This window comes from Numida meleagris, chromosome 12 (genome assembly GCF_002078875.1).
Source record: "Numida meleagris isolate 19003 breed g44 Domestic line chromosome 12, NumMel1.0, whole genome shotgun sequence".
Classification (NCBI taxonomy): domain Eukaryota; kingdom Metazoa; phylum Chordata; class Aves; order Galliformes; family Numididae; genus Numida; species Numida meleagris.
In genome coordinates, this window is record NC_034420.1 from 14265790 (window position 1) to 14289260 (window position 23471).

At 38.0% G+C, this 23471-nt stretch overlaps 1 protein-coding gene across 4 annotated transcripts in view; it reads right to left on the reverse strand.

Moving 5' to 3' along the window:
• The window catches only part of SPOCK1 (SPARC/osteonectin, cwcv and kazal like domains proteoglycan 1), a 257432-nt gene that overhangs the window by 174336 nt on the left and 59625 nt on the right, over window positions 1–23471 (reverse strand). For 3 of the 4 annotated variants that reach the window (XM_021410531.1, XM_021410533.1, XM_021410532.1), the window contains exon 3: window positions 1054–1062. The exons of the other annotated variant lie outside the window; for it this stretch is intronic. In XM_021410531.1, the coding sequence (XP_021266206.1) occupies window positions 1054–1062 (9 nt within the window). The remainder of the gene's footprint in view (window positions 1–1053; window positions 1063–23471) is intronic. 4 annotated transcript variants of the gene reach the window in all.

Sequence of the window (23471 nt, forward strand, 5' to 3'; positions counted from 1 at the left end):
TTCTTCAAAGGATGTATTATCTGTATTGCAAAAAAAAAAAAAAAAAAAAAAAAAAAAGAACCAACCTACAAAGCATTTCTCTCTTCTGTAAGCCTATTCCTTCTCCTTTTCTCCTTTTGCATTCTGTTTTGAAAATTAAAGCTATATTTATTTTGCAATATGCCTGTAACTACAGGATTTTATTATAGGGAAATGCATGAGAAAAGATATTAGAAAAAAACCCCACAAATAAAGGGTAGAATAGAGAAAATCTTTGAAATTTTACACATATAAAACTCATTAGTATTTATAGGAGTAAATAATGACTATTCATACATTAAAGCAATCTGGTCAATAGCACTTAAAACAATTTATGTCAGCTAGAAAACAGAAAATATGGCACTAGAGAGTCAGTTCGGCATCGATACCAGTGAGAAATGGAGCTGAATGGTTATAGCACTGTAAAGGTGAAATTCACCCTGTAGATATGGCTGAGCAGAAAATCTCCACCTCATTTAAAAACCACCTGAAGTTCTGACTTCAAAAATAGATGGGGCTTTCTGCTAGGACACTGCTGGAATTTCCACCTTAACTAGAAATGACTTTTGTTAGCAGGAGAGACTGTTACATCCCCAAATGGATACCATTATTTCACTGTAACTTCCTCCAACAGAAGAAGAATACCCTGGTATAGCAATATATGGTACTCAAAATACGTATGCTATTAAATTTAAAAAGTAATAAATGCAAGCAACTTGATTAAGAGTTTAACATTCATATTCAATAAAACAGCATAATGAGAAAAGTGAATAAACAAATCTGTTTCTGAATTTCTACTTGGAAAGGTATCAATGCGCTTAAAGCACCTTACACCTGCTGTAACATACAAACCTACTCTCTTGGTTTAATATTAACATGTTAATAAACCAATATTAACATATTAATAACTAACATGTATTAGTATGTTCTATTCAGAACTATTAATAGTTGATAATAAGAGTTTAAAACGTAACACACATTATGATATTTTTTAAATACTTTACTGATATTTACAAGTTAAAAGTGGAAACCTACCTCAACTTCCTGAATACGCAAGCATTACAAATGAGAGAAGAAGAAAGAAAGAAATTAAACAACATAAAGATATGACATTCACTAATTTTATCCTGAGCACCCTTTAAAACGTGAAATCACTTGTTTCAGATGCCCTTAGCCTTCAAATGAAATCCTTTTTCTTTTCTGACCTTCCCACGTTGGCTGTCATGGCCCAGTTTTCAGCTGCTGTGCTATTAGCATGTTTGTCTCCTATAAAACACCAGGAAAGGTGCTTTCTTTTCCTCTGGGCTGACAAAAGCACCAGGAGGTGTTTTTCCTCATACTCATCTGTTACATACCTGCTATATGAGAGAGTTTTTCTTTTTTCCTTAACTGACTTGGAAGACTGTTTGGTGGACTCGGATGGGAAGGCAAAACTAGGCACGAATCCATTTCAGTACAACAAGTAACAGCAACTAAGAAATATTTCTGATGAACAAATATTCAAAAATATCTCTCTCCTTGCACAGAATTCACACTTTGAGGGTTTTGCTTATGGTTCAGTGACCGCGTATGACTAAATAAATCCTTTAATTAGCTGAAGGGACTCTGCACACCTAAATTCATGCATGAGAAGAGACGAATTGATATTGCAAACCCAGTCCGGATTTGACTGCCTTAGCTCAACCCAGCTTTATAGAAATGTGATATATTATCATGGTCTCTGTGCACACCTGAAAATAAATGTGAACTGCAGACTCCAGAATTTTCTTGTCCCTCTCACAGAGCACATACTGAAGGCCACAGTAAAAGAGCTTTGCTGCAAGTCCTGTGTCCCTGGTGGCCTCAGTCTCACATCAGAGAGAAACACTCAGCATAGCATCACCTTTTGTCAAACTAGCCCCAACCTCCAATTCTTGAGGAAACGTTGAGTTCTATCTCATTCCCACTGTGTGAGGATGAGGCCTTCGGCCTTTCTGCCTCTTTTTAACATTTTACAGGTCTACTGGCTGCCTAGGACAGGCATTGACCCGAGGCAGCGAGGCAGATAACCTGAGTCAGTTCCTCACACAGACAGCAACTCACTGGTTGCTTGCCAGCTTCAGACATTCCCCAACCTAATTTCCATCGCAAGACTTGGGACAGGAGCTGTCTTTTCAGTTCCGAATCTATTAATCAATTAGCACGACAGAGCCCTATTTCAAGATTTGACTCTCAGGAAATTTAACTAAGAAATACGTTATAATCATAGGACATGAAAAATTTGTAAGAAAACAAATATAGATTGATAGATTCACATCTCGGTTTTTTATTACACTATTACTATTTTGATTTGTGCAATCAAGAGATGAGATAAAACAAGCTTTCGAGTCATTTAAAACCATTTCAGTGTACTGTGCACAATAAATTGTTTCCTAACAAGCCCAAAATATTCTTTTATTTTTTAATACTTAGGTGTCAAATCCATCCAACTTTGACTGGTATGCCATCAAAAAAGCAAATCAAGAGAATCATCATATGTTAAACTAAGCATGCAAAGGACGTTTAAAAAGTGCTAGTTTAATGCTCACAAAAACTTTCATGCTGTCAGGCCTCGTTGCTTTATACAATATCTCAAAGATATCATCAGAGATTTATACATACTTTTATCAAGATTTCATCCAAGGACACAGAATATATGGGTGAATTCAGCCTTAAGGTGCCTGTTACATTTGTAAACTGGCTGAATTTGAGACAGTTCTTTCTCCTCTGCATTGAAATAACTATATTCAGTCATAAAATATATAATGAAGTCACATCAAGAAAGACCAAATATACGTGGCAAAATTAATGCACCCCATTGGTAAAAAGAAGAAAAAAAGTGGTATGTAAGTCATCTGCTACTGATCCTATCATCTACGTAGATAAAATGTAAAAATTCTCAGAAAAAAGATGTCACAGGGCAACTACCAAACAGCTCATAGCTTTCATTTGCAAAATTAAACCTTGAAACAGAGCTGCGTGACACAATGTCTTATAAGTCATTTAGAAAAGTTGACAAATAGAAATTGACCATAACACCGATACATTAACAACTAATATTCTCTCTTATTACCCTCCATTTTGCTACAATAACAGTAAAAACAAACAATCAACCAAAAAAAAAAAAAGCTACCTTTTTTGGTTTCTGATTTTCCCAAATATTAAGTATTTCCAGTGTTATTCCCACCAAACTAACTCCATTGTCACTTTTTGGTTTAGTTATTACCAAACACTTGATATTTTGGATGTTAATAAAGCATGGTTAATTTAACATAGAGGCACTCTATACTTACTTTACTCACTTGTCTAAAAGAACCACTTGCAAGATGCTCTTGTTTATAAATAGAAGCCAACATTAGCTAAATGGGTGCATAAATATTTATATTTTACCGCTTTAATTAAACTTATATTTATGAATCAAATAGAAATGAGATGCCAGCTGAAAAACCTCCTCAGCAAATCCCCTTTGCTTTGCATCTTTCAGAGTGAGCTGGGTTCAGTTTGCTTGCCCAAGGCCTAGGAAAATCACCCTGACCTGAAGGAGCCAGCAGTAGGCACAGCCAATGTGAAAACGCCATCGCAGATCCTGCCTGAGAAACCTGATGTACAAAAGGGCATAACCTCAAGTTCTGATAGATAACCTTGTAGAGGTAATCTTCATTTCCAGTTCCTCCCAGCCAACAAGAGCTCACATTTCTAAGTATCTCCAGGAGGGACATTTATTAACGCTGCTTTGCAGCCTGCTTAGCGTTTTTCTCTTCCATCCTCAATCTATGATTAAACCTTTTACCCTCATAAAGACCAGCTGGGAAAAGTGGTAATTACCAGCTCATTACTTTTTTAAAATTAGCTCCAGAAAGATGCAGCTGCATTTTCTGCCTCTCTACCTTGCGGTACAGAAGATCATTCCAACACTGAGCAGAGTGAAAGCACCAGCTGCTGCTTGCTAAGTCAGTCCAGCCTGTATCATAAACATCTCCCCAAGGCCTATTGCCTGTTTTAGGCAAATAGTTTGTGTCAGCATATTACATGTTATTTATTTATCTAAAAGGAAGATAAAGTATCTGACCCACCCAATACATCAGTGAATAAATAGCAGCTAGTGCCCAGAGTCTGCATTAGTGTCAAGAGCTGACTCTGGGATCCTAAGCACACCAGGACTCCTCTAGCTGCCTCTGAGCTCTTCTTTTTTTCTTGTCTCTCTCCTGGGAAAATGCACCCAATCAGGATGCTTCTTCACAGTGAATTAGTGTGTGTATTTCATTATGACTTGGTAGGGAACACCCTTAAAAAGTTTAGTGATAAATTTCCCAGAAAGGCCTGAAGTGTTGGGGATTCCACTAGTGAAAAAGAAAGAAACCTTTCCAGACTGTGCCTGGACACCTTAACACGTAATGTGAAAGGTCTGAGAATGTCAGAACGTTTCTAGAGTACTATAGCTAAGTCATCAAAAAAAATATAATGCCATGCTTTAGCAAGAAAGCAAGGCTGCCTTAAGGGGTTCACACTGGACTCATACATAATGCTAAATACATTAATACCATAGAATGGATATTGATTTATTAATAACAATGTGAAATATATAAATACATATCCAAATACTTAGTATAGAAAAGGTCCTTGACCAGGTATTATGATCTCGTACGTTCCATTCTCAACACATGTATTTTTTGTTAAGCTATCACTAAGGTGCAGAATTTCTCCGGCTTAGTATGACCCAGAATGTTACATTTTTTCTTGTTTACTAAATCAAAAATGTATTTATTTTACTCTTTATCAGGAAACAAGATCTACCACTCATGTTCTACTGCAAGATGTTGCCAGCAGTTTTCATAGGCCAAAATTTCAGAAATTAAGAAAAGCTGAAAATAATTGAAAAATAAGTTACCATTCAGTCAATACCAGCATGAATAATAATTCATATTATAATAATTCTCATTTTTTAGAACTCAGCCATGTGGCCTTTTATGTAGAAATCTTCCAGCTACTCTTCTGTTTTTTCTTTCCTACTCTTTTTATTGTTTTCTTTCTTTGTTGTAAAGGACAAATTATGGAAAGAATTAAAAATATTTCTTTTTTTTCTTTTTAAATCAAAATCACTTTTGTTTATCCATAAGAACGAAGCCAAAGGGTATGTCTACAATGACGAGGGCAAACAGATGCTCATCTACTCTGCTTGTGCTTCAAGCAGGATGAATGAGGGCCAGCTGTGAGTCAGAAGCTATATCGCTGCTTTAGCACAGCACTGTGCCAGCACTCACAGCTGATGGATTTGGGTGGCTGGAACAATCATCCAACCGTCTGCTCCAGCTTGTGCTGAAATACCTAAAACTGAAAACATCGCCTTGGCTTGATTATTCTTTGCTGGCCCTCTTAATAGTCTAACTTTAGAAATACGTTATCACTTCTGCCTGAACTCTTCCTCTCATTAGCATGTGCTAAAAAGCCTTTTTTCCCTGTCTAAAGTTAAATAATTTTTAGCAACCTTACTTTCGTCAAGCTTCTCACACCTCAATATGTCCCACAGACATACCAGCTTCTCTAAGCTGTAAAGACAAAACTCAGGAGTCCTTGCTGATCCCCTGTACTGCCACAGATACAGCTCCAAGACCAGACTGAAAAACAGAACATTAAATTGCTCTTTATGTTGCAAATTTACAATAGATATCCCCTACACATCGTGCCTCAGCCTCACAGAGCAGTCTTAGAGGCACTGCAGAGTCCTGTTCAATGGATTTTTCTCCAGCCCTAAGTTCCCTTTCCCTGACCTTAGCGAAGGGCCTCCAGTCTGGCTATCTGCAGAGACAGCAAGGGGAGGGAGGAACTAGGGCTGGAGGGAAGACAGACTGACTTTAACAGGGCCTGAGGAGAAGAGGTCACATAGTGATGATTGAGCATCTCAACTGAAACAACTGCCTCAGGCAATCAGACCCTGTGGCTATCTGTGGGGAAGCTCAATAGAAACTGACTACATAAATTAGTAAGGCTTTATTCCCTCCAACATTTGGTCCCGCGTGCTGGAGAGCTTCCTTGGTCGCTCCCTGATGCCTACTGCATGTGCATGCAAATCTCTATTTAATCATAACTCCATATCCATCTCTGACAACAAACACGTTTGATTCAGCTTCTGAACACCCATCAGGGCTCCCACTGCTAGAAAGTGACCTACATTTGAAATTACTTACTCAGAAACAGGGATGTGTGGGAGGCAGCGTGTAGGTGGTAAACAGCGGGCAAGTAAAAAGAAGAGGCCAGAATTCTGGTGCTAGGACTAGGAGGACTTATGTATCAAAGGGTGCCAAGGCAGCAGGAGATCCAAATTGGGGCACCTGGGTGTGGGCTCATCACCAGGGAACTCCCATCAAGAGAGCCAAGCCCAGCGCTACAGGGTAGAAAAGCTGAGCGCCCTCATGGGAGACCAGAGAATTTATGTCAGTAAAATAAACTCGAGAGGTCCTCCTGTTAAAACGCTGCTTAGCACTTGTATTATCTGCCTTGGAATTTATGTAACGCAGTTAGAAAACAAGTCTGCCATGGAACATACGTCCATGAAGTTACACTTTTCAGAGGACAGAGAGAACAATGTCAAGACCAATGAGGTTTTTACTTCTTAGAAAATACACTCATCCTCTTCGCTATGAGTTTTGTGCAGGTCCTCACAGTTTGACCTGTGAAGAACCACTTAAATTGTGCAGCTGCTTCAGCACAGAGCACAGACAGAAAAAGGCCCGGAGTCATTAACTCCCACTTTCAGAGACAGCAGCACCCAGCTCAGCAGGAAGCAAGAAGCAGAGCCACAGTTTACAGAAGTCTATTCCTCTTCCTTCCAGGTGAAACTCCTTAAAGCAGCTTCATTTCTGATTCGTGAACTACAATTATGCACGAATCAGCACTGGGGTAGACATACTAAGTCACTGAATCTAGTGATCCTTGTAAAGTTCCAACAACTACACACAAAAACTACAAATGCCCACTGTGTGAAGTCAGTATAGATCTCCATTGATTTAAACAAGTCAAAATCCTGACCCCAGCATTATTTTCTCACCTCATTTGTTTGCTTTCCACCAATCAAAGCCACTGTGCTCTACCTTGAGCTGTCTTTGTGAATACAATTTAAGAATGATTCCCTACTGATCCTCAACATAAAGATACTGTTAATAAATCATACCCTTAATGGATGTAATATTTAAAACATACATTTGAAAGGAAAGCTACTAAACTCTTTCTGCATCTGGATTTTCATTCAAAGACTCAAATTGCATACTTAGAAAGCAATTGTTTTCAGGCAGCTTGCAAACCAAGCACATTAAGCTTGAAGGTTATAAAGCCATTGGCAATGTTACTTCACTTTCAGTAACCGTGCTGCTTTGAGAGTACATTTGCAGAAGCTGTTTGTGACAGATTCACTGGGTCTTTTTTAGCTGAACATTTGGGGTTACTATCTGGATAATAACATTCTCATAAAGAAATCCTAACACTATTGCTTCTTTCACAGTGGTATTTGCTGCCTTACAGTGATTATCAATTTGCATAATGATTAAATACATTTATTCCTTGTTTTATTTTACAAAGTATTTAGATATCTGTTAAGTCATATGATTTTATTTTATTTCAATGTCCTATTATAGGAATAAACTCAGTATGAGATAAAATAATTCTTCTGAAATCAAAGTCATAAAAGTTATGAATAAATGTGTAATTATATTCCATGCAGATGTACAAATCCCAGTGGTTAAAACATACAAGGGAACAACAGCAGCTGAACAAAATCTACTCATCTAACTTTGGTACTCGGTGATACAATTTTCTGAGATGTAAAGAGATAGTTAGACTAGTTATTATGTCCTTACTCTTTAAAACTGCTTCTTTAAATGCGTAACTAATGACTGTCAGGAGAATGTATAAATTATACTGAATTATGAGCAATGAACTGTCCCTGGAAGCACATGTGCATTTGTTTTTATTTCCTTTGTAGCCTCAAGCAAAATCTAGCTCCAAGAATTTTTGAAGCTCTTTACAAGAGCTGAAGTCAAACTGTTCACACTGCTGTTGAAAAGGGCAGCGTTGCAGCTCTGCTTTTTGTCAGTATTTGAAATTTCTTAGATTTGGATGAGGAAAAAGCAGTTATGGTCAACCAGTTACTGACTGTGTGAGGCATTTGTGGGCATTTTCAGATCAGAAACCTCATGAGCCATTACAAATGTGTGCCTTCCATTCCAGTTTACGATAACAGTTTCATTAAGTGTCTCGGGATTTAATCCATTCTACAAAAAAAAAAAAAAAAAAAGACAAAACATCAAAAATCACTATGCAAATCTGACAACAAGCTTAAAAGAAAGTGCTCCTTCCAGCTCTTTTCATGTGATGAAGTTTTCTGTAGGCTGGTTCAGTAGAAGTCCCTGCTGCCTCTGTTTTGTTATGGATGCACTTTATCCATTTCCTAAAATATCATAAGAAGTGCAAGAATGTAACATTTTTCTACCCATAATTCATTAATTGATTACACCAATGAAGTGAGACACGTCATTCTGCATACTGAGAAACTAATTTATTGACTCAGAGGAAAAGTAACAGTGACAAAATTTACCTTTCGTAAGATAATTGCTAATCACCATCTACTTGAAGCAATAATATCTTGGTGAGACTGTTTTTGTTGGAATAGTGCTTGAAAAGATGTAGCTCAAGTAATCAATTAAAAAGATTTGGAAAAAAGAAGACTTAAGAAGCAAAATATTCTGGTTCTGGAACAAGATAGCTAAACTGCAGTGATGGGTTTGGTATAATTTAAATGCTAAGGCTGTCTGTGTTCCATATGGCTTGACCCTATTTTATTTTAGCCAAAGACGACAGCACCTGACTGCCCGCCCAATCTATGCATATTTTCTTCTTCTCAAGAAGTCCACAAAACAACGTCCAAAGGCAAATTACAATCCAGGTATAACATTTTAAGCCACAAAAGTTAGAGTTGCACTTGCAATGACATGGATGATTTAGCAGCTTAATTTGCACACTTCTGTTTGCTTGCAAGAGTCCAAACCAATGAGAACATCATCATTACTGGATAAGGACTTTACTGAGTTTGATCACTGCAACCATCCTGGTATCCTTCAATAATTTAATTTCATGATGAGTTCTGACCTTTCACTTTCAGATAAGCCCACAGAGTTCACACCAATACTCCTTTCACCTCAAAACTCCAAACATTATGACGGCTATGCTCAGATCTTATTCTTATTTATTTTACTTCGCAATAATGATAGGCAAGAGTGAACAGAAAGATTCAAATACAATACACTTGTGTCATACGACTGCAGAAACTTTGGCCATTTTATTTGTGCTTTCAGTGGCTCTCAATTCATCATTTAAAGTTTTTAATTGTTTACATATAAAATTTCATGCATCACACTCCCTGGAAACAATATTCAGCGTGAACAAATGTAGTCAAAAATTGGCACATGTTTAGAGCTGCTGAGAAAAGGACAAAATAAATATCTGAAATATACACTGCATTAAGTTTCCATAGCTCTGAGCATGATGATGAAGCAACTGTCAAATGAAGATCTTTTGGCAAAATTAAGAAAACTAAGCAACCTTTCATTTTTTAACCTAGCATGCTTCTTGGACCAAGGAAAGACATCTGCAGTAGTCTCCTGTAGGGAAATATAATGCACTCTTGAACTTGCCAGAACATGCACATCTGTGCTTCAGTGATAAAAGGTCAGTACATATTGTGGCATGACATGAGAAACTAAGAGGCAGCAAAACATTATTTTGCAATCTCAGGGAACCTTCTAACCAAGCAGCCATGGCTCAAGAGAATATGCAGCTTCCCGATATCAAAAAAGGTTTTTTGAACTCTTCTGCTGTAAGCAGAAGTATTTTCCCAATCTCTAGACATTACTGATGCTCAATCTAAAAGGCATTAAATCATGCAATGTGTCAAAAGCAAATCAAATTGGCATTTTGATAAAGAACAGTATCTGAAAAAGCAGCATTTAGAAACATCTGAAGAGTACTGAAGATCTTTAAGATTTCTTAAGTCTAGCAGAACATTTGAATTTCTATCAGCTATAATTTTACACCCGAGGTCTAGTACAACTACTCATATAATTCTACCAACTGAGAAAATAGATCTAATGTGCTGTGCAACTAATCTACAAACCTCAGAGATATGCAATCAGAGGAAATACATACCTTAAAGAACAGCCATAGAATTATTTACTAAATGTGCTGAGGATCTCAAGGAACATACTTTAATTGAAAACCCTGTGATCCAACAGACGGACGTACACACCTTTCCATGAATTTCATTGGTCTATTACAGTAAGTAAATCTCAACATCAATCTCTTCTAGTCAACATTTTCTTTTATTTTTATTAAAAATTATTTTATTCTTCTGTTTTCTATTCAACGCCATATACATTTTAAACTAAACCCTTTCCTGGTTCCACGCACTTTACTACAGGAGGTTTTGAGGCAGATATTCTACTGCTAATGTACCCAATTGTAGCTTCTGAAACTAAAAAAATATCAGTTTCTTTCTTTCTGTCTTTAGTGACCGAATTAATGAATGCGTGCCTTGAGTATTAGCAAAAAGGTTCTTCACCAGATGGTGGCTGGGTACTGGAACAGAATGCCCAGGGCAGTGGTCATGCTCCAAGCTGCTGGAGTTCAAGGAGTGTATGGACAATGCTCTTAGATGTAAAGTTTGAATTTTGGATGGTCCTGTGTGGAGCCAGAAGCTGGAATCAATGGTACTTGTGGGTTCCTTCCAGCTCAGGGGATTCTGTGATTGTATGATTAAATGCTCTTCATAAACGATTTTTCACACTGCTAAGCCAAAGCCTCAACTTTATTCATGTGTCACAAGAAGTAGCATGCTCTGAAGATCTCCAGGAAAGCTGTTTTACTTGCATAATATTAATGCAGATTTATTTACTAAATACCATTATTCACTCATAGTAAGAGCAGAGATTTTGAGTAACGCTTCTGCTTGTTTCAATATATGCAAAAATGTGATGAAAGACTTCATCCTCACATTTAAGAAATATTTCTTACTGGAGACTGACTGACATAGACTCGCTATTATCTTCACATAGCCCAAACACCGTAATTTCCCAAACTGTTAGAAATCACAGTTAAATTTTCTGCTCCCACTGAAGGCAGAATTCTCTGCTGTTGAGACTCAGGGAGATTTCCTCAATTGCCCTTGGGGTTGGGAAAGCAGGAGGTTGGTTCTCTTGGTTGTATAAACCAGGATAAGTGGAACTTTCAGCAGCGCTGAAAAGTCCTAATAAGCATGAGCATAATAGGTCCACAAAAATATGATTTAAGATAGCTAATTAAAACATAGGATTTCCTGCACTGAAGCTAATTCTTAGCCATTGTACATTAAGGTCATTCCAATTGCTCACCCCATTACTGAAGGAAACAATTTGAAGATTTGTTAAATGCCTTATAAGCTAACCATGATACGTAAAAGTGGTAATCACAGGTTAACAGGGAAACAGCAAACTGAAATATTTACCTTTGCTATAGAAAAAACAATAACTCCAGCAACTGGGGACTTACCTGGTTCTAACTGAATTAAAGAAAGTCAGGAATGTGAATGCTCAGCTGCAGTAACATTCATTTAGATTATTACCTTGCTTGGCATCATGATTTCTAAAACTGTATTTTGGCAGATTCTAGGAACACTGTCAAGCTATTTGTCAGTTCAGTCAAAGATATTACGAGCTGGCAGAATATTTGAACAGAGGCAAACTCATTTTCACAGAAGTGTTTTGAGAAGTGTTTGCAAGGGAAATTGCAACTTGAAATCAAGAGAGAAAAACCCAGCCTAATGAAAATACCCTAGAGAATTTTAATACTAGCTTGAGGACAAAGAAAATACGCTTTGAGTAAGACTTTCCTACATGTCCTAGTTTGTCTTCAGTAGATTATGGTTAGCCACACAGAGGCACTAACACTGCCACAGTTTTACACTGGTGCTTAGAAGGAAGCTGAGTCCTCGGCACCAGTCTGGGTCTGCGTGCACTTGTTCTCACGTTAGAATCTTGAAATCAGTTAGCAAAATGGAAATGATGTTATAATGTACTGTTTCCTAACAGTGAACTGAGAACATCCAACGGCTGAAAAGCACAGCAGTATGTGACAGGGGAAGGATTAGACCCTTCCTCAGCTGTGATTTGCACAAGCAGGTTTACAGATGTACATTCTGGAAAGGAAGAACACGCACTAATCCTCCTGCAGTGCAGATTTGGACATCAACATTAATAAACGGCATGGTGCTTTAGGAGAGGATTTGCAGAATGAAACAATTTGTGCTGAAGATCCAACATCTGCTTTGCACCCAAAGTCTACCCTTTGCCTCAGACTAGGTCCAGTCTGATCTACTGAACTCGTCTCTTGATCATCAGGTATGTGTATCTCAAAGCAAGTCTGTTTCTTCCTTTTGTCAATAACAATTCCATTTTACACACACTGCAATGCGAGCAATGCAGTAACTGGAGGCAGCTGGGAGACTCGTTTGCAAAGCATACTTTGATGCCAACTGAAATGCTAATAAAGATATACCCTGTGCTCCCTGTATGCTATTTTTAAAACCTTTGACAATCCAAATAGATCCTGATTAAATACTGGATGGTTGAGAGCTCTAGATCATGTGAGCTGGATTGTGGCCTGAGCAATATGGCTAACTGAAGAGAAAGTGATATGAAATTCTGATGCTGTGCAAGTTTAATCCAGAAAGTGAAGTATAACAATAACAAGAAGGCAAGCAAGGACCTCAAAAAACAGCTGTCAATATATCATGACCTGGACTTTGAAAATCATTATTTTCCTTGTAGCAGACCCTCCTCAGAGATTGCATCTATAGTAATCACCTCTGAGAAGGACTGAGAAGGACTGGTAGATCCTGAGATTTGCTGGGAACTATCATTATACATCTGTAACTATCTTTTCAAAAATCAAGTTTCATTGATTGTGACAACAGCCAGGAAGAACTTGAAGGGAACAATGAGCCTCACATCTGCTCAAAAGGATGAACAAGCATACACATCACACCAGCATCCCTGCACAGTGCAGTACTGCTTCATTTAGCTGTTACACTCAGTACACTCCCCTTTTCCTTATCCCTACAAATAGGGGAAAATTAAAGCTTGCTTTTTTTTTTTTTCCAAAAATGAAAGAGCAAAACAACAAAAACCAGTAAGTCAGTTTACCTAGGGATCTCATGTAACCCTCTTTAATATTCCCTGTGATCCTCTGTCACTACAAGGTGTGATCCCGGAGAAGGCTTTCCTGGCCTGCCACATTTGTGCAGTTGTTTCTAATCACAGCCTTCTCCCTCTATTCAAAATTGCCTCTTGGTTTACAGCTTATTGCATGTAGTTCTGCACTGCTAATGTAAAATTCCTGTCTCTGAAAATCATCAAAATCTCCAAATAACGTCCCCACCAAAGGCAAAAAGTCATTATCCATAAGTTTTCATAATTCTTGTTTTTAAGATCTTCAGCATCTTCTGAGAGCTTCTCTGAATTTACCGTTCTCCTCCTGAAGGTTTGTACTAACATTAAAGAGAACTGCACAATTACCTGTATATCTCTTATTTCTTTCTGAAAGGTTCAGTGGTTCTACATTTTACAAACACTGTAAAAGACTTCTCTATGATTGCTGACAACTCCAGCAGCAGAATGAGTGTTTAAGGAAGACTGTTAGCGGTTGCTTTTGTTCTGTGCCTATTACTTCAACTTCAGTATGCAGATCCCTCAAGGATTTCTCATTACCTATGCTTGGCTCTTTGTGGTTTTGCATTCAGTCAAGCTAAAATATCCTCTGTTCTCACTACTTCAGTTTCTTTGCACTTCATACTGGCTTTCACCCACAGTAATTTGTTTCTTTTCTTTTTTCTTTTTTTAGTAGAAGCAGTATTTATAGCCTGATTTTCAGGATGTGCACGAATTTTATTATTTCCTCTAATTATGACCTTAGCCTGGCTTTTCCGCTTGCTGCAAGTGGCATTGCCAAAACGTTCTCTGACTTACTATCTTATTCTCCAGCATTTTTTTCAACTTATTTTAGGAAAACAACTCCTATTCTGCTTTCTGTTTGACTTTCGGCTGTTTTCTAGGTACCATGATTTTTCACTGTCTGTTCTGATGCTTTTGATGGATTCTCAGTAGCGTTGCTGTCTCCTGTATGTCCTTGATATCTTTAATTACCCATTGTTCTTTGTTTACTTTGTACTCACTAGGACAGATTATATTCTTGGCTACAACTATATAAATCTCAACTACTAGAACTAAAATGAACAGATTTTGTACAGATGTAAAAGAGATGGAAATGAGAGAAGAACATGGACTGAAGAATTAATTCTTAATTTATTTTCATACATGCAACAGAAATTATGCCCGAGAATTTGCATCACTCCCTCCAAAGCTAAAGCACGAAAGATTCCTTTCTGACTATATTGGCCAACTGCAGCAACAGTACTGGCAAAAACACTGCTTTGTGATTTGCTGATGCTGTAGAGAAAGTCATCAAACAATGTTATGTCTGATACATGTCTGACACTAAAGGACAATTTTCAAGGAATTTCCTGAAAAAGCTGTTTATTATCTCAATGGCAGTCAGAGAATCTCATCTTTTTTTGGCCCCCAGGACAATTTCAAATTCTTCAATTTTTTTCGACATTCTGATGAGTATTGATCATTTATAGCTATCGAAACCATCCGCTAGGCAACGGATTGTCTTCTGTTTTATATTTCAAACCTAGAAAATGTTAGCTTGACTGTAAAACAAATCCAAGCCAGACTGTTTATCTGCTTGAAGACTTAACCACCCAGTAGCTCTGTGTAAACAGAACCAAAGAACTTATATTCAGAAGGAGTGGTCACTACAACGCGAGGAGGCTGAGTGGCAGCTGGTCAGTTTCCAGGCAAAGCACGAGGCTGGGGAATGTGGTGTGGGGCAGGAACAGATTAGTGGAGGACCGAGTGTAAAACGCTACAGATAAAATTGTGAAGGAAGGCAAGAAGTGTTGAGGGCTAGAGGTTGTTGAAATGTCAAATGTGTCAGGATGCCTCAAGGCTGAAGGCAGAGAGCAGGTGAGATGTAAAGATACGCACGTATAGCTCACGGCTGATGTCAGGTCAGGACTCCTGCACAGGCAGGACTGGGCTCTGCTGGCCCTAGCAGCAAGTGAAGCAGAGGGACTGATGAAAACAGTGAAGGAGAAAGTTCTCTGATCCTTTACCCAGAATTTTTGGCCATATATTTTTATGGGCTGATTACTCTGCTGTGAATTTGACACTTATTTGCCCATAGATGGAACAGTAAACTTTGAAGAAAGGTGACTTTGTCAAAGTAGAAATTGATAATTTTTCCCAAGAGGCAGAGGCTTGCCTTTATCTATTATCTGTCTCATCTATGTGTTCTGTGCTTTGCTCTCTCTCTGCCAGTCTGCTCTGTTCTACCAAGCAGACCACTCTCCTCTTTCCTGGGTGAGCAAAGTTTCCTTGCTTCAGGCAGTCACTTTCTCAGACTCTCTCCCAATTATTTAAAAACGTCTCTTCCTTTCACAGTGCTCACAACTGGGAAGCAGTCACTCAGGAGAAGCTTATCTCCGCAAATATAGCCCATTCAAGTTTCAGCAGCTAAGATGATCGAATTAAAATGCTGATAAATCAGAACACACCACAACACTCTTAGGATCCCAGAGGGGTCCCCTCCTCAATACATCAAAGGTCAAAGTTTGCTTGGGTCTTTGGAGCAGGGCTGCTGCCTCTGAGCAGCAAGCTGCTACATGCATCTCTCCAGCTCAGAAGACTGATAGCTAAAATATTGTTTTTATTAACACCATATATATTCACCTGGCTGTCACAGTTTGTTTTGCTTTTCTGGAATGCATAGTAAAAAAGCCTGAGATGGAAGCGGGAAGGGGCAAGGCTGGATGTACATGCAACACAAATAGGCTCCTAAAGCAAGAATCACTCTATGCTGTTTGTCTTATATCAATATTATTCATTTATATCAGTTCATCAGTTAAAAATACACAATTCTACATCAAACATTTTCGTTCTGAAATGTGAGCTACACTTTTGCATGCTAACCAAGCTCTTAACATTTCTCCAATGGAGAAGAGCACTGCAGTAAACAACCAATGTACCTACCACAGCAGATTGGCATGATAATCAGCTCTACACGTCAAAGTGGTTTGAAAATGAAGAAAAGAGTGGCTGTGACATAAGGCAAGTCTGATTACATTAGGTAAAGTCCGCAGGTTTTTAATAAGAAATTAATTTTTGCGCCGTAAGTATTTTTGGTCTTTAAAACACAAACCAAAAGTAGCAGAATACATTGTTTCCCTATTAAAACCTCTGAGGGTTTTTATATGCATGTTTCCTTGGGAATAGGTTACTCATGTAATAAGGCTCTGCCTTCCTGCTCCAGCAGCCCAGCACTCTCCTGCCCAGCGCAGCGGTCCACCGGGATGGCTCTGATTAGCTGTGCCCTGCTGCTGCAGCAAAGTGCTGCAGAATGGCTGATGGATATGTACGGGGTGGGAATGAAGACAGCTTCTGCAGCCATCCATAAACTCAACTCATTTAAATTGCTAGCTGTCTGCTACCTGAGAGCAGCACCAAAGGGGGGAAAAAGAGCAGGAAAAAAATGGAAAAAAGCTTTTTCAAAGACAAGATTGGCTTTATGGACTGGCATGGCAAAGCAAATGACTGGATCCTAACACAAACCTGGACATTGCATCCAGTAACAAAGTATACATTACCCAATGTGTGCACACAAAAACATACATACACAAAGTGACAGAATTAGATTTTCTTTCCTGTGGAGCATACACTCTTCATCAACAAATTCAGATATAATTTCCTGATGCTATCTATCCTACCGTAAGCATGAAAAGAAGATTTGCTTAAAGGAAATATACCAGAGCAGACAAAACTGAATACATTGCACTGCAGAGTTCAAACAGAAGCTAATGGCTCCTGTAGAACAGATTTGCTGAAATTCTGACAGCCAGGCAAGGTGACCAAACCTTGACAGTATGCAAGTTAAGCCTGCTTCTACCAACTGCAAATCAGATGCTGAGGTGTCTGAGTACACCACGAAGTGATGCAAAAACATTTCTCAGGGACGCGTCCTTTGCTTTAGTATAAATAAAAAAAGAAATCTACGCCTAAATCTTTATCTCCCAAGTGTTACACTCAGTTTTTATTATTATTTTTTAATACCATATCAAATACAGAGCTATTCCTTCAATAAAGTCACTATTTTCTCACACAGAGGTACATGTACTCCAGCTTCATGGGGCTCTGAGCAGCCTGGTCTAGAGGGAGGTGTCCCCGCCTATAGGGGGGTTAGAACTAGATGATCTTAAAGGTCCCTTCCAACCCAAACCATTCTATGATTCCATGATATCTACTGCCACCTTCCTTTACTATGACTGTAACCAAGCATTTCACTTTCAATGCCAGAGAACAGATTTCACTGCTGCTTTTCTCTCAGAACACCCAGAGACAGTCAAGACAGAAATAATATTCTCTAATATACAGGTTAGTCACAGACTAAGGCAAACAAGTGGCTTGCAGCCCTAATTAAAATACTGGAAGCAGAAAGGTGAAATATGGCCAGTGTGCTACAAATTAAGGTACAGGTAAACAAGATGGAACACTGTGGGGAAATAAAGACACAGTTGTAGTTTTGTGCACTTCTGCAGAAGACCAGAAAACCAGTTGCACTTGGTTGCCTTATTACAAAAATTAGACAGAAAGTTAATCTTTTAGGTTACAGAAAAATTTACAATTTTCTATAATGTCAAAGCGATTGATGAAATAAAAATTAACTTTTATTCTGAAAGAAAAAAAACAAACAAGAAGTGAAAACCAGGAGTAGCACTATCTTTCCACTATCATAGGAAACAAAAGCAAGCCAGATAGCCCTAACCTCTTTTCAAATCAAGTCAGCAGTTGTGTTCATCCATTGTGATCTTTGGATGTCACATTTGAATGACAAGCAATGAAAAATGAAGAGTCATTTTAACCAGATTTGGCCCATCCTACATTAAAAGAATGGAGACAATTTGATATAAAGTCAAACTCAAAACCAGACAACTTGAACCACATGAAAATGTCTTCAAAATTGAAATATGATCATGGGAAACAAAGGTACAGCAGCTGTAAGAGCCAAAATATAAAGCTATAGGGTTAAAGTGAAAAAACCTACTACTCAACCAGTGGAAAAAAGTAATTATCTCACCAGCAACTAATACTTGAGGATTTTTAGAAAAGCGTCTCTTTTGCAACAGATGTAGAGAACCTCCATTCCTGATTTGAGATCCCCAACTACATGCAATATAAATAAACAAATACATAATGATTTCAGAGAAGATGAAGAATTCAGCTCCTCTTGTCAAAGGTCTATGCAGGAAATCAGACTAAAGTATTATAACAGGCTCCCATAATTGTGAAGTCTATGAGTACTGAAAAAGCTGGAACATTTTTCATGAACAAAAATGGAAAAATTGACCTTTTAAAATCATTTTAAGAATGACTAGCTGCCTTATTATGCAGAAGCACTAAGGTCTGTAACTTTATTTTAAAGTTTACCTTATTATTGAAAGACTCTGTTATGTCACTGATGTGTTGCATATTTAAAAGAGTGAGATAACAGTTTCCCTGCTAGTAGAGCTTGGCTGAAAGATGACCATGTAATTTCAGGATTTGCAGTCTCATACTCAGAAACTATGTATGTACTGTAGCCTAAACTTTTACAATGATATCCAGCTCCAATTTAAGCATTTAGCATGCTTAAAGAAGCACCTGGATATCTGCTGGTTCATTCTCATTGCTTAGGAGCATTATTACTAATCTGAGCGTGTCTAGTTAGGATTTCTAAGCATCAAGAGTGAGAATTTGGTGTCACACGTATTAGTGAAGAATATCTCATTTTGGTAGAAAAATATTTGAGAGAAACTAGCAATCCTCTCTCAGAATCTTACCTCTGAGCATTTGCACTGAATTCAGTTTTAGCTGATTCAACTGGCATGAACTGTGACACATACGGTGTATTTTGGAATGGACAGAATAATCAATATTGATGCTGGCAGCTTCTCTCAAGCACAGCCACCAATACACAGCACAGAAGCTGTGGAGACTTGCTAGTTTGCTATCGCCTGGCTGCTAACTGGGCTTGAACATGAGCAAAAGTGAGCTGTTTGGAAAACCTGTTTGCAAACAAGTTCTCCATTTCCTTTGCAATGCTATTCAAGCTGAGTTTTCTTCTGTTTTCCTTTTATTTGAGTTCTGTTACACTTCACATACATACTTATTTTATATTTTCTATTCCCTGGTTCAAGGTGGGGGCGAGGAGGAGGGATCATTGCTAACAGAGAATATCATGCTCAAGAGGCAGTAACTTCTTATAATTTAAACCATTCCAACAAACTTGCACAACCAATGGCCACCTAGGTAGCCTAATGTATCTTGGCTTGAGAAGAAAACCTGGGGTATTTTGAGAAAAGATCAGTTACTTCATAAAGCACATTTTAGCTGTGGCTATCAAGTGAACATAAGTCTTACCTACATACAACAGCAAAACCCATGCAGCTGTTCTTACCAGAGTAACTTCACCTTGCAGGCTTTGTGAGCTCAAGGAGCATGCCCAGACTAAGCTGTTCATTCCCACCCAACTTAACAGTACACTATTTTCCCGTGTATACAACCATTCTGTAGAAGAACAAAATACAGCAGAAACCGAAGTTTGTTTTCTGTAGAAGGACTGTCAGAGAAGCACAGAAAAATTCCAGTTTTCCTAGAATGGGATGCGTCCCATTTTATGAAGCACATGAATTCAGAAGCAAAAAGCTAGTTCTGCTTCAAAACACATGCTACCCTAGCAACTTCTTATGAAAAATGCTGCCACAGTGCACCCAAGGCAGCAGGAAAGGGAAATCATGAATTGAAGCGTGGGGAAAACAGAAAATATTACTTCACCACAATTATTCCTATTTAATTCTTGTAATTTTCTCTTAATAAATAATGTTGGGTTCTATACACCCGGTGAAACAGATGATGAGACAGGTTCTTCAGTTACACTCATGCTGCCTAGTTAACATTACAGCATAGTAAGAACATCTCAAAATGAAGAATTTGATCAATTTTTCTTGGATAATATTTAGATCAAATACAAACTGCAGAGGTTTAGCCTTTCCATTATGTAATTTGTCATCCTCTACTTCCTTTACACAGAATAAAGATAAATGCCTTCTTGACTTCCTGCTTTGTACCCTTTAGACAAACAAAACATGGGTGAACGTGCTCAACACTGGAGCTGTTGTGTCCTGGTGAGGATGTGTGGATCACTTTTTCTGCTTCTTCTGACCTGCTATAGAAACCTATAGTACATTAATCATTTTTGAGCTCAATCCCAGTGTGAGGTGGGAGCTCAGAGTAATTTACTGGGTCTGCATTATATTTTTCTTTCATTAGACTTTTATATAGCTCACTGGAAAAAACAAATACCTATAAACTTAACAGAAATGTATTTCTGCTGAGGTTATGTTACTCTTACTCAAATGTAGAGATGGATAATTAAATCTCTCTTGAATAAGTATTCATTGTATAATAAATCCTAAACACATTCACACCATACATTGAACTAATTAAAGATGTTTCTTCCCTAATATAGAACAGATCTGCAAGCACTGAGACAGCACAGTGGAGTTCATAATACAAATGCCTATGCAGATTAGCTAAAACAGATGAACAGATTTATGGGTATTAACAGTGGTGAAATAGAATAACCAGGGGCTCTAACTTTTAAAGTAAATCCTTCATTTCATTTATTTATTATATTCGGTGCTAAGAGCTCTAGGTGGAAAGCTGTGACTCTGTAGAACAGTGAGAGCATTTAATTCCCTCAGAGTTGGTGGTACCTTCTAAAATATTAGGAACGGGTTAGTAGACATTTCAAGAGGTGAGGTTTGATGACATTACAGGACAATATTCCATTCAGGAGGGAATGGCAACCTTACCTGCTTCCTTACTGGCAAGGCAGCTCCATGTTTTCTGGGAGGGGCAGGTTTACAGCACCAGAGTCTAGTAACAGCATACATCAGCTCAAAATGGGCATTCGTGTTCTCTGTCATCATGGGTAATGAGGCATAGGTAGAAAGCTTTTTCTTTGCTTAAAACTGTGTCTTGGCTTATAGTGAATAATCATTCTCTATCACATGGAAAATACATAATGTAACATTCGGCATAATATTTCTATGTACCTAAAGAGACAGATACATCAGCAAACTCTGTCTGTTTAAGTCTCACAAAGTATCTGTAAACAACATTCACTAGCTCATTAACACAAGCAAACAGCAGCTCTTTCTTATTGAGAACTGGCCAAAATAAGCACAAGACACCAGGGAAACTGATCCTCCATATCTCCTCTGTAATTCTCTTTAATGCATCATGAATCCACACACTGCTTAGAATCACATATGTATTATTACTGTTCTCTGCACATTCATTTCTGTTCACATCTCAGTGCTGGAGGAAGCATACTGAAGGGAATGTCCAGGCTCTGGGAGGTGTTACTGAGCAGGGAACTTTGGACTTCATGGTACTGCATTGAGTGGGTAGGAAACTTTGACACCGCTTGCATATGACAATTATGGGGTCAACATAACATTTCCAAGGAAATGCACTTTTAAAATTCTGTCTGGTTTCAGGTCATTTTTGGCTCTGAATTTTTGACAGAACTTTCAAGTTTTGTTTTTTTATTATTTCAAAGTAAGCAAAAAGGAAGTACACAAAAAACCACAAACCCTTCAGTTTATGCAACATCCTTAAGAATTTCAAATGGACAGGATGACAATGACAGCTAATCTTTGTCAACAATCACACATTGACAGATTTGTAGCATGCTGTGCTGAGGTATACATTAGCTTGTACCTCTCCAAGAACAATGGAAATCATGTGCTTGAAAGTAGTTCATGACACAACGTTATTCAAGCAGCAGATCTGGCTACAAATGGAGTCTGATCTGAAGATGATGACAAAGACTCATTGAAGTGATAGCAGTAGACAAATCAACAAACACTAAGTAAAGGATCCTGCAAAGAAGGTGCGTCTTAGGCTGGTGAACAAATCTACAGAAGTAAACCTGGTGGCTTTGACAAAAATATCCCCCAGATGGCTACGTTTCAGCAGGGACTTTCTGAAGCACTTCATAAAGAACGAAAAATTACAATTTGTTTTCTTAAACAAATGTTAGAACCATTATAAGTAAGGGGAGAAATGGATCTTTGTCGTCACCCACACAACATCTTTGTTTCTTTAAGCATTTACTAAAAAAAAAAAGGGGATGTCAAGAGGGCCTGATATTACTTTTTTCCCCTCAAATCATTTGGACGATTTTTATGCCAGCTTTCAAAATTAACAGCATTCTTGTATAACTGTTCAAAACCAGCAAATAACAACCACCCCAACAACATTATTCCCACAAGAAGAACGAGGAACTCTGCATGTTGCACTTTCTCCTACAAATCAAAAGCAGTCGAAGACATGTCACTGTGGGGCGGGGAGATTTGGGCAGAGACCAAGCACAAAAATAGCGCAGCATGATTTAGCTCTGTTAGAAAGCTGCAAAGGTAGAGAAGTGGGCTGAACAGAAAACAGATGACAACTTCATCTCCAGGTATTCTCTTTGATATACATAATCCATTTCTTTCTCATAAATCAGACTTTTCATGAGCAGGCGGGACACCTATTTATATACTTTTAAGAATGTTGTCTCTCTCCCTGACACCATTTCAACCAGGAAGCACCAATCAGTGTCAGCATTGACAGATCAGCATTCCATTGCTGACATCGGTGCAAATTTTAAAAGAGAACTATATTTACTATGTATCTTGGACTGTAACAGATTCCCATGGCTTGATCATCAGCTCTAAATATATTTTTTATTATTATTAGTTTACTGTTGTTTCCCTACCTGTTAATTTCTCCTATTTAAAATACTGAATGCAAGTAAAACAATGCATGCATGAGAGAAGAAGACAAACAATCCCACTCCCAGATATCAATGCATACTTGTGAATAAATAACTGTAATAATGGGCACATTATATATTCCTAATGTTTCTTAGGAACCAAATATTGTTTGTACTGGAAAGAGAAAATAACTATACCAAATTAACTTGCCAGTATCATAACCATTAATAATAACAAAGAGTGAAGACTTTTGGAATGCAGTTACGTTACCAAAGTAATACTGTTACAAAAATAAAACATGATGGAGCTGATATAAAGAGTGAAACACAATGCGTTCTCCATTGAATATATAAATGTATTCGTGGAGGTACTGAGTCCTCTAAATAAGATTCCTTAGAATGACATGTATTTACAGTCCACTCAATAGCTCACA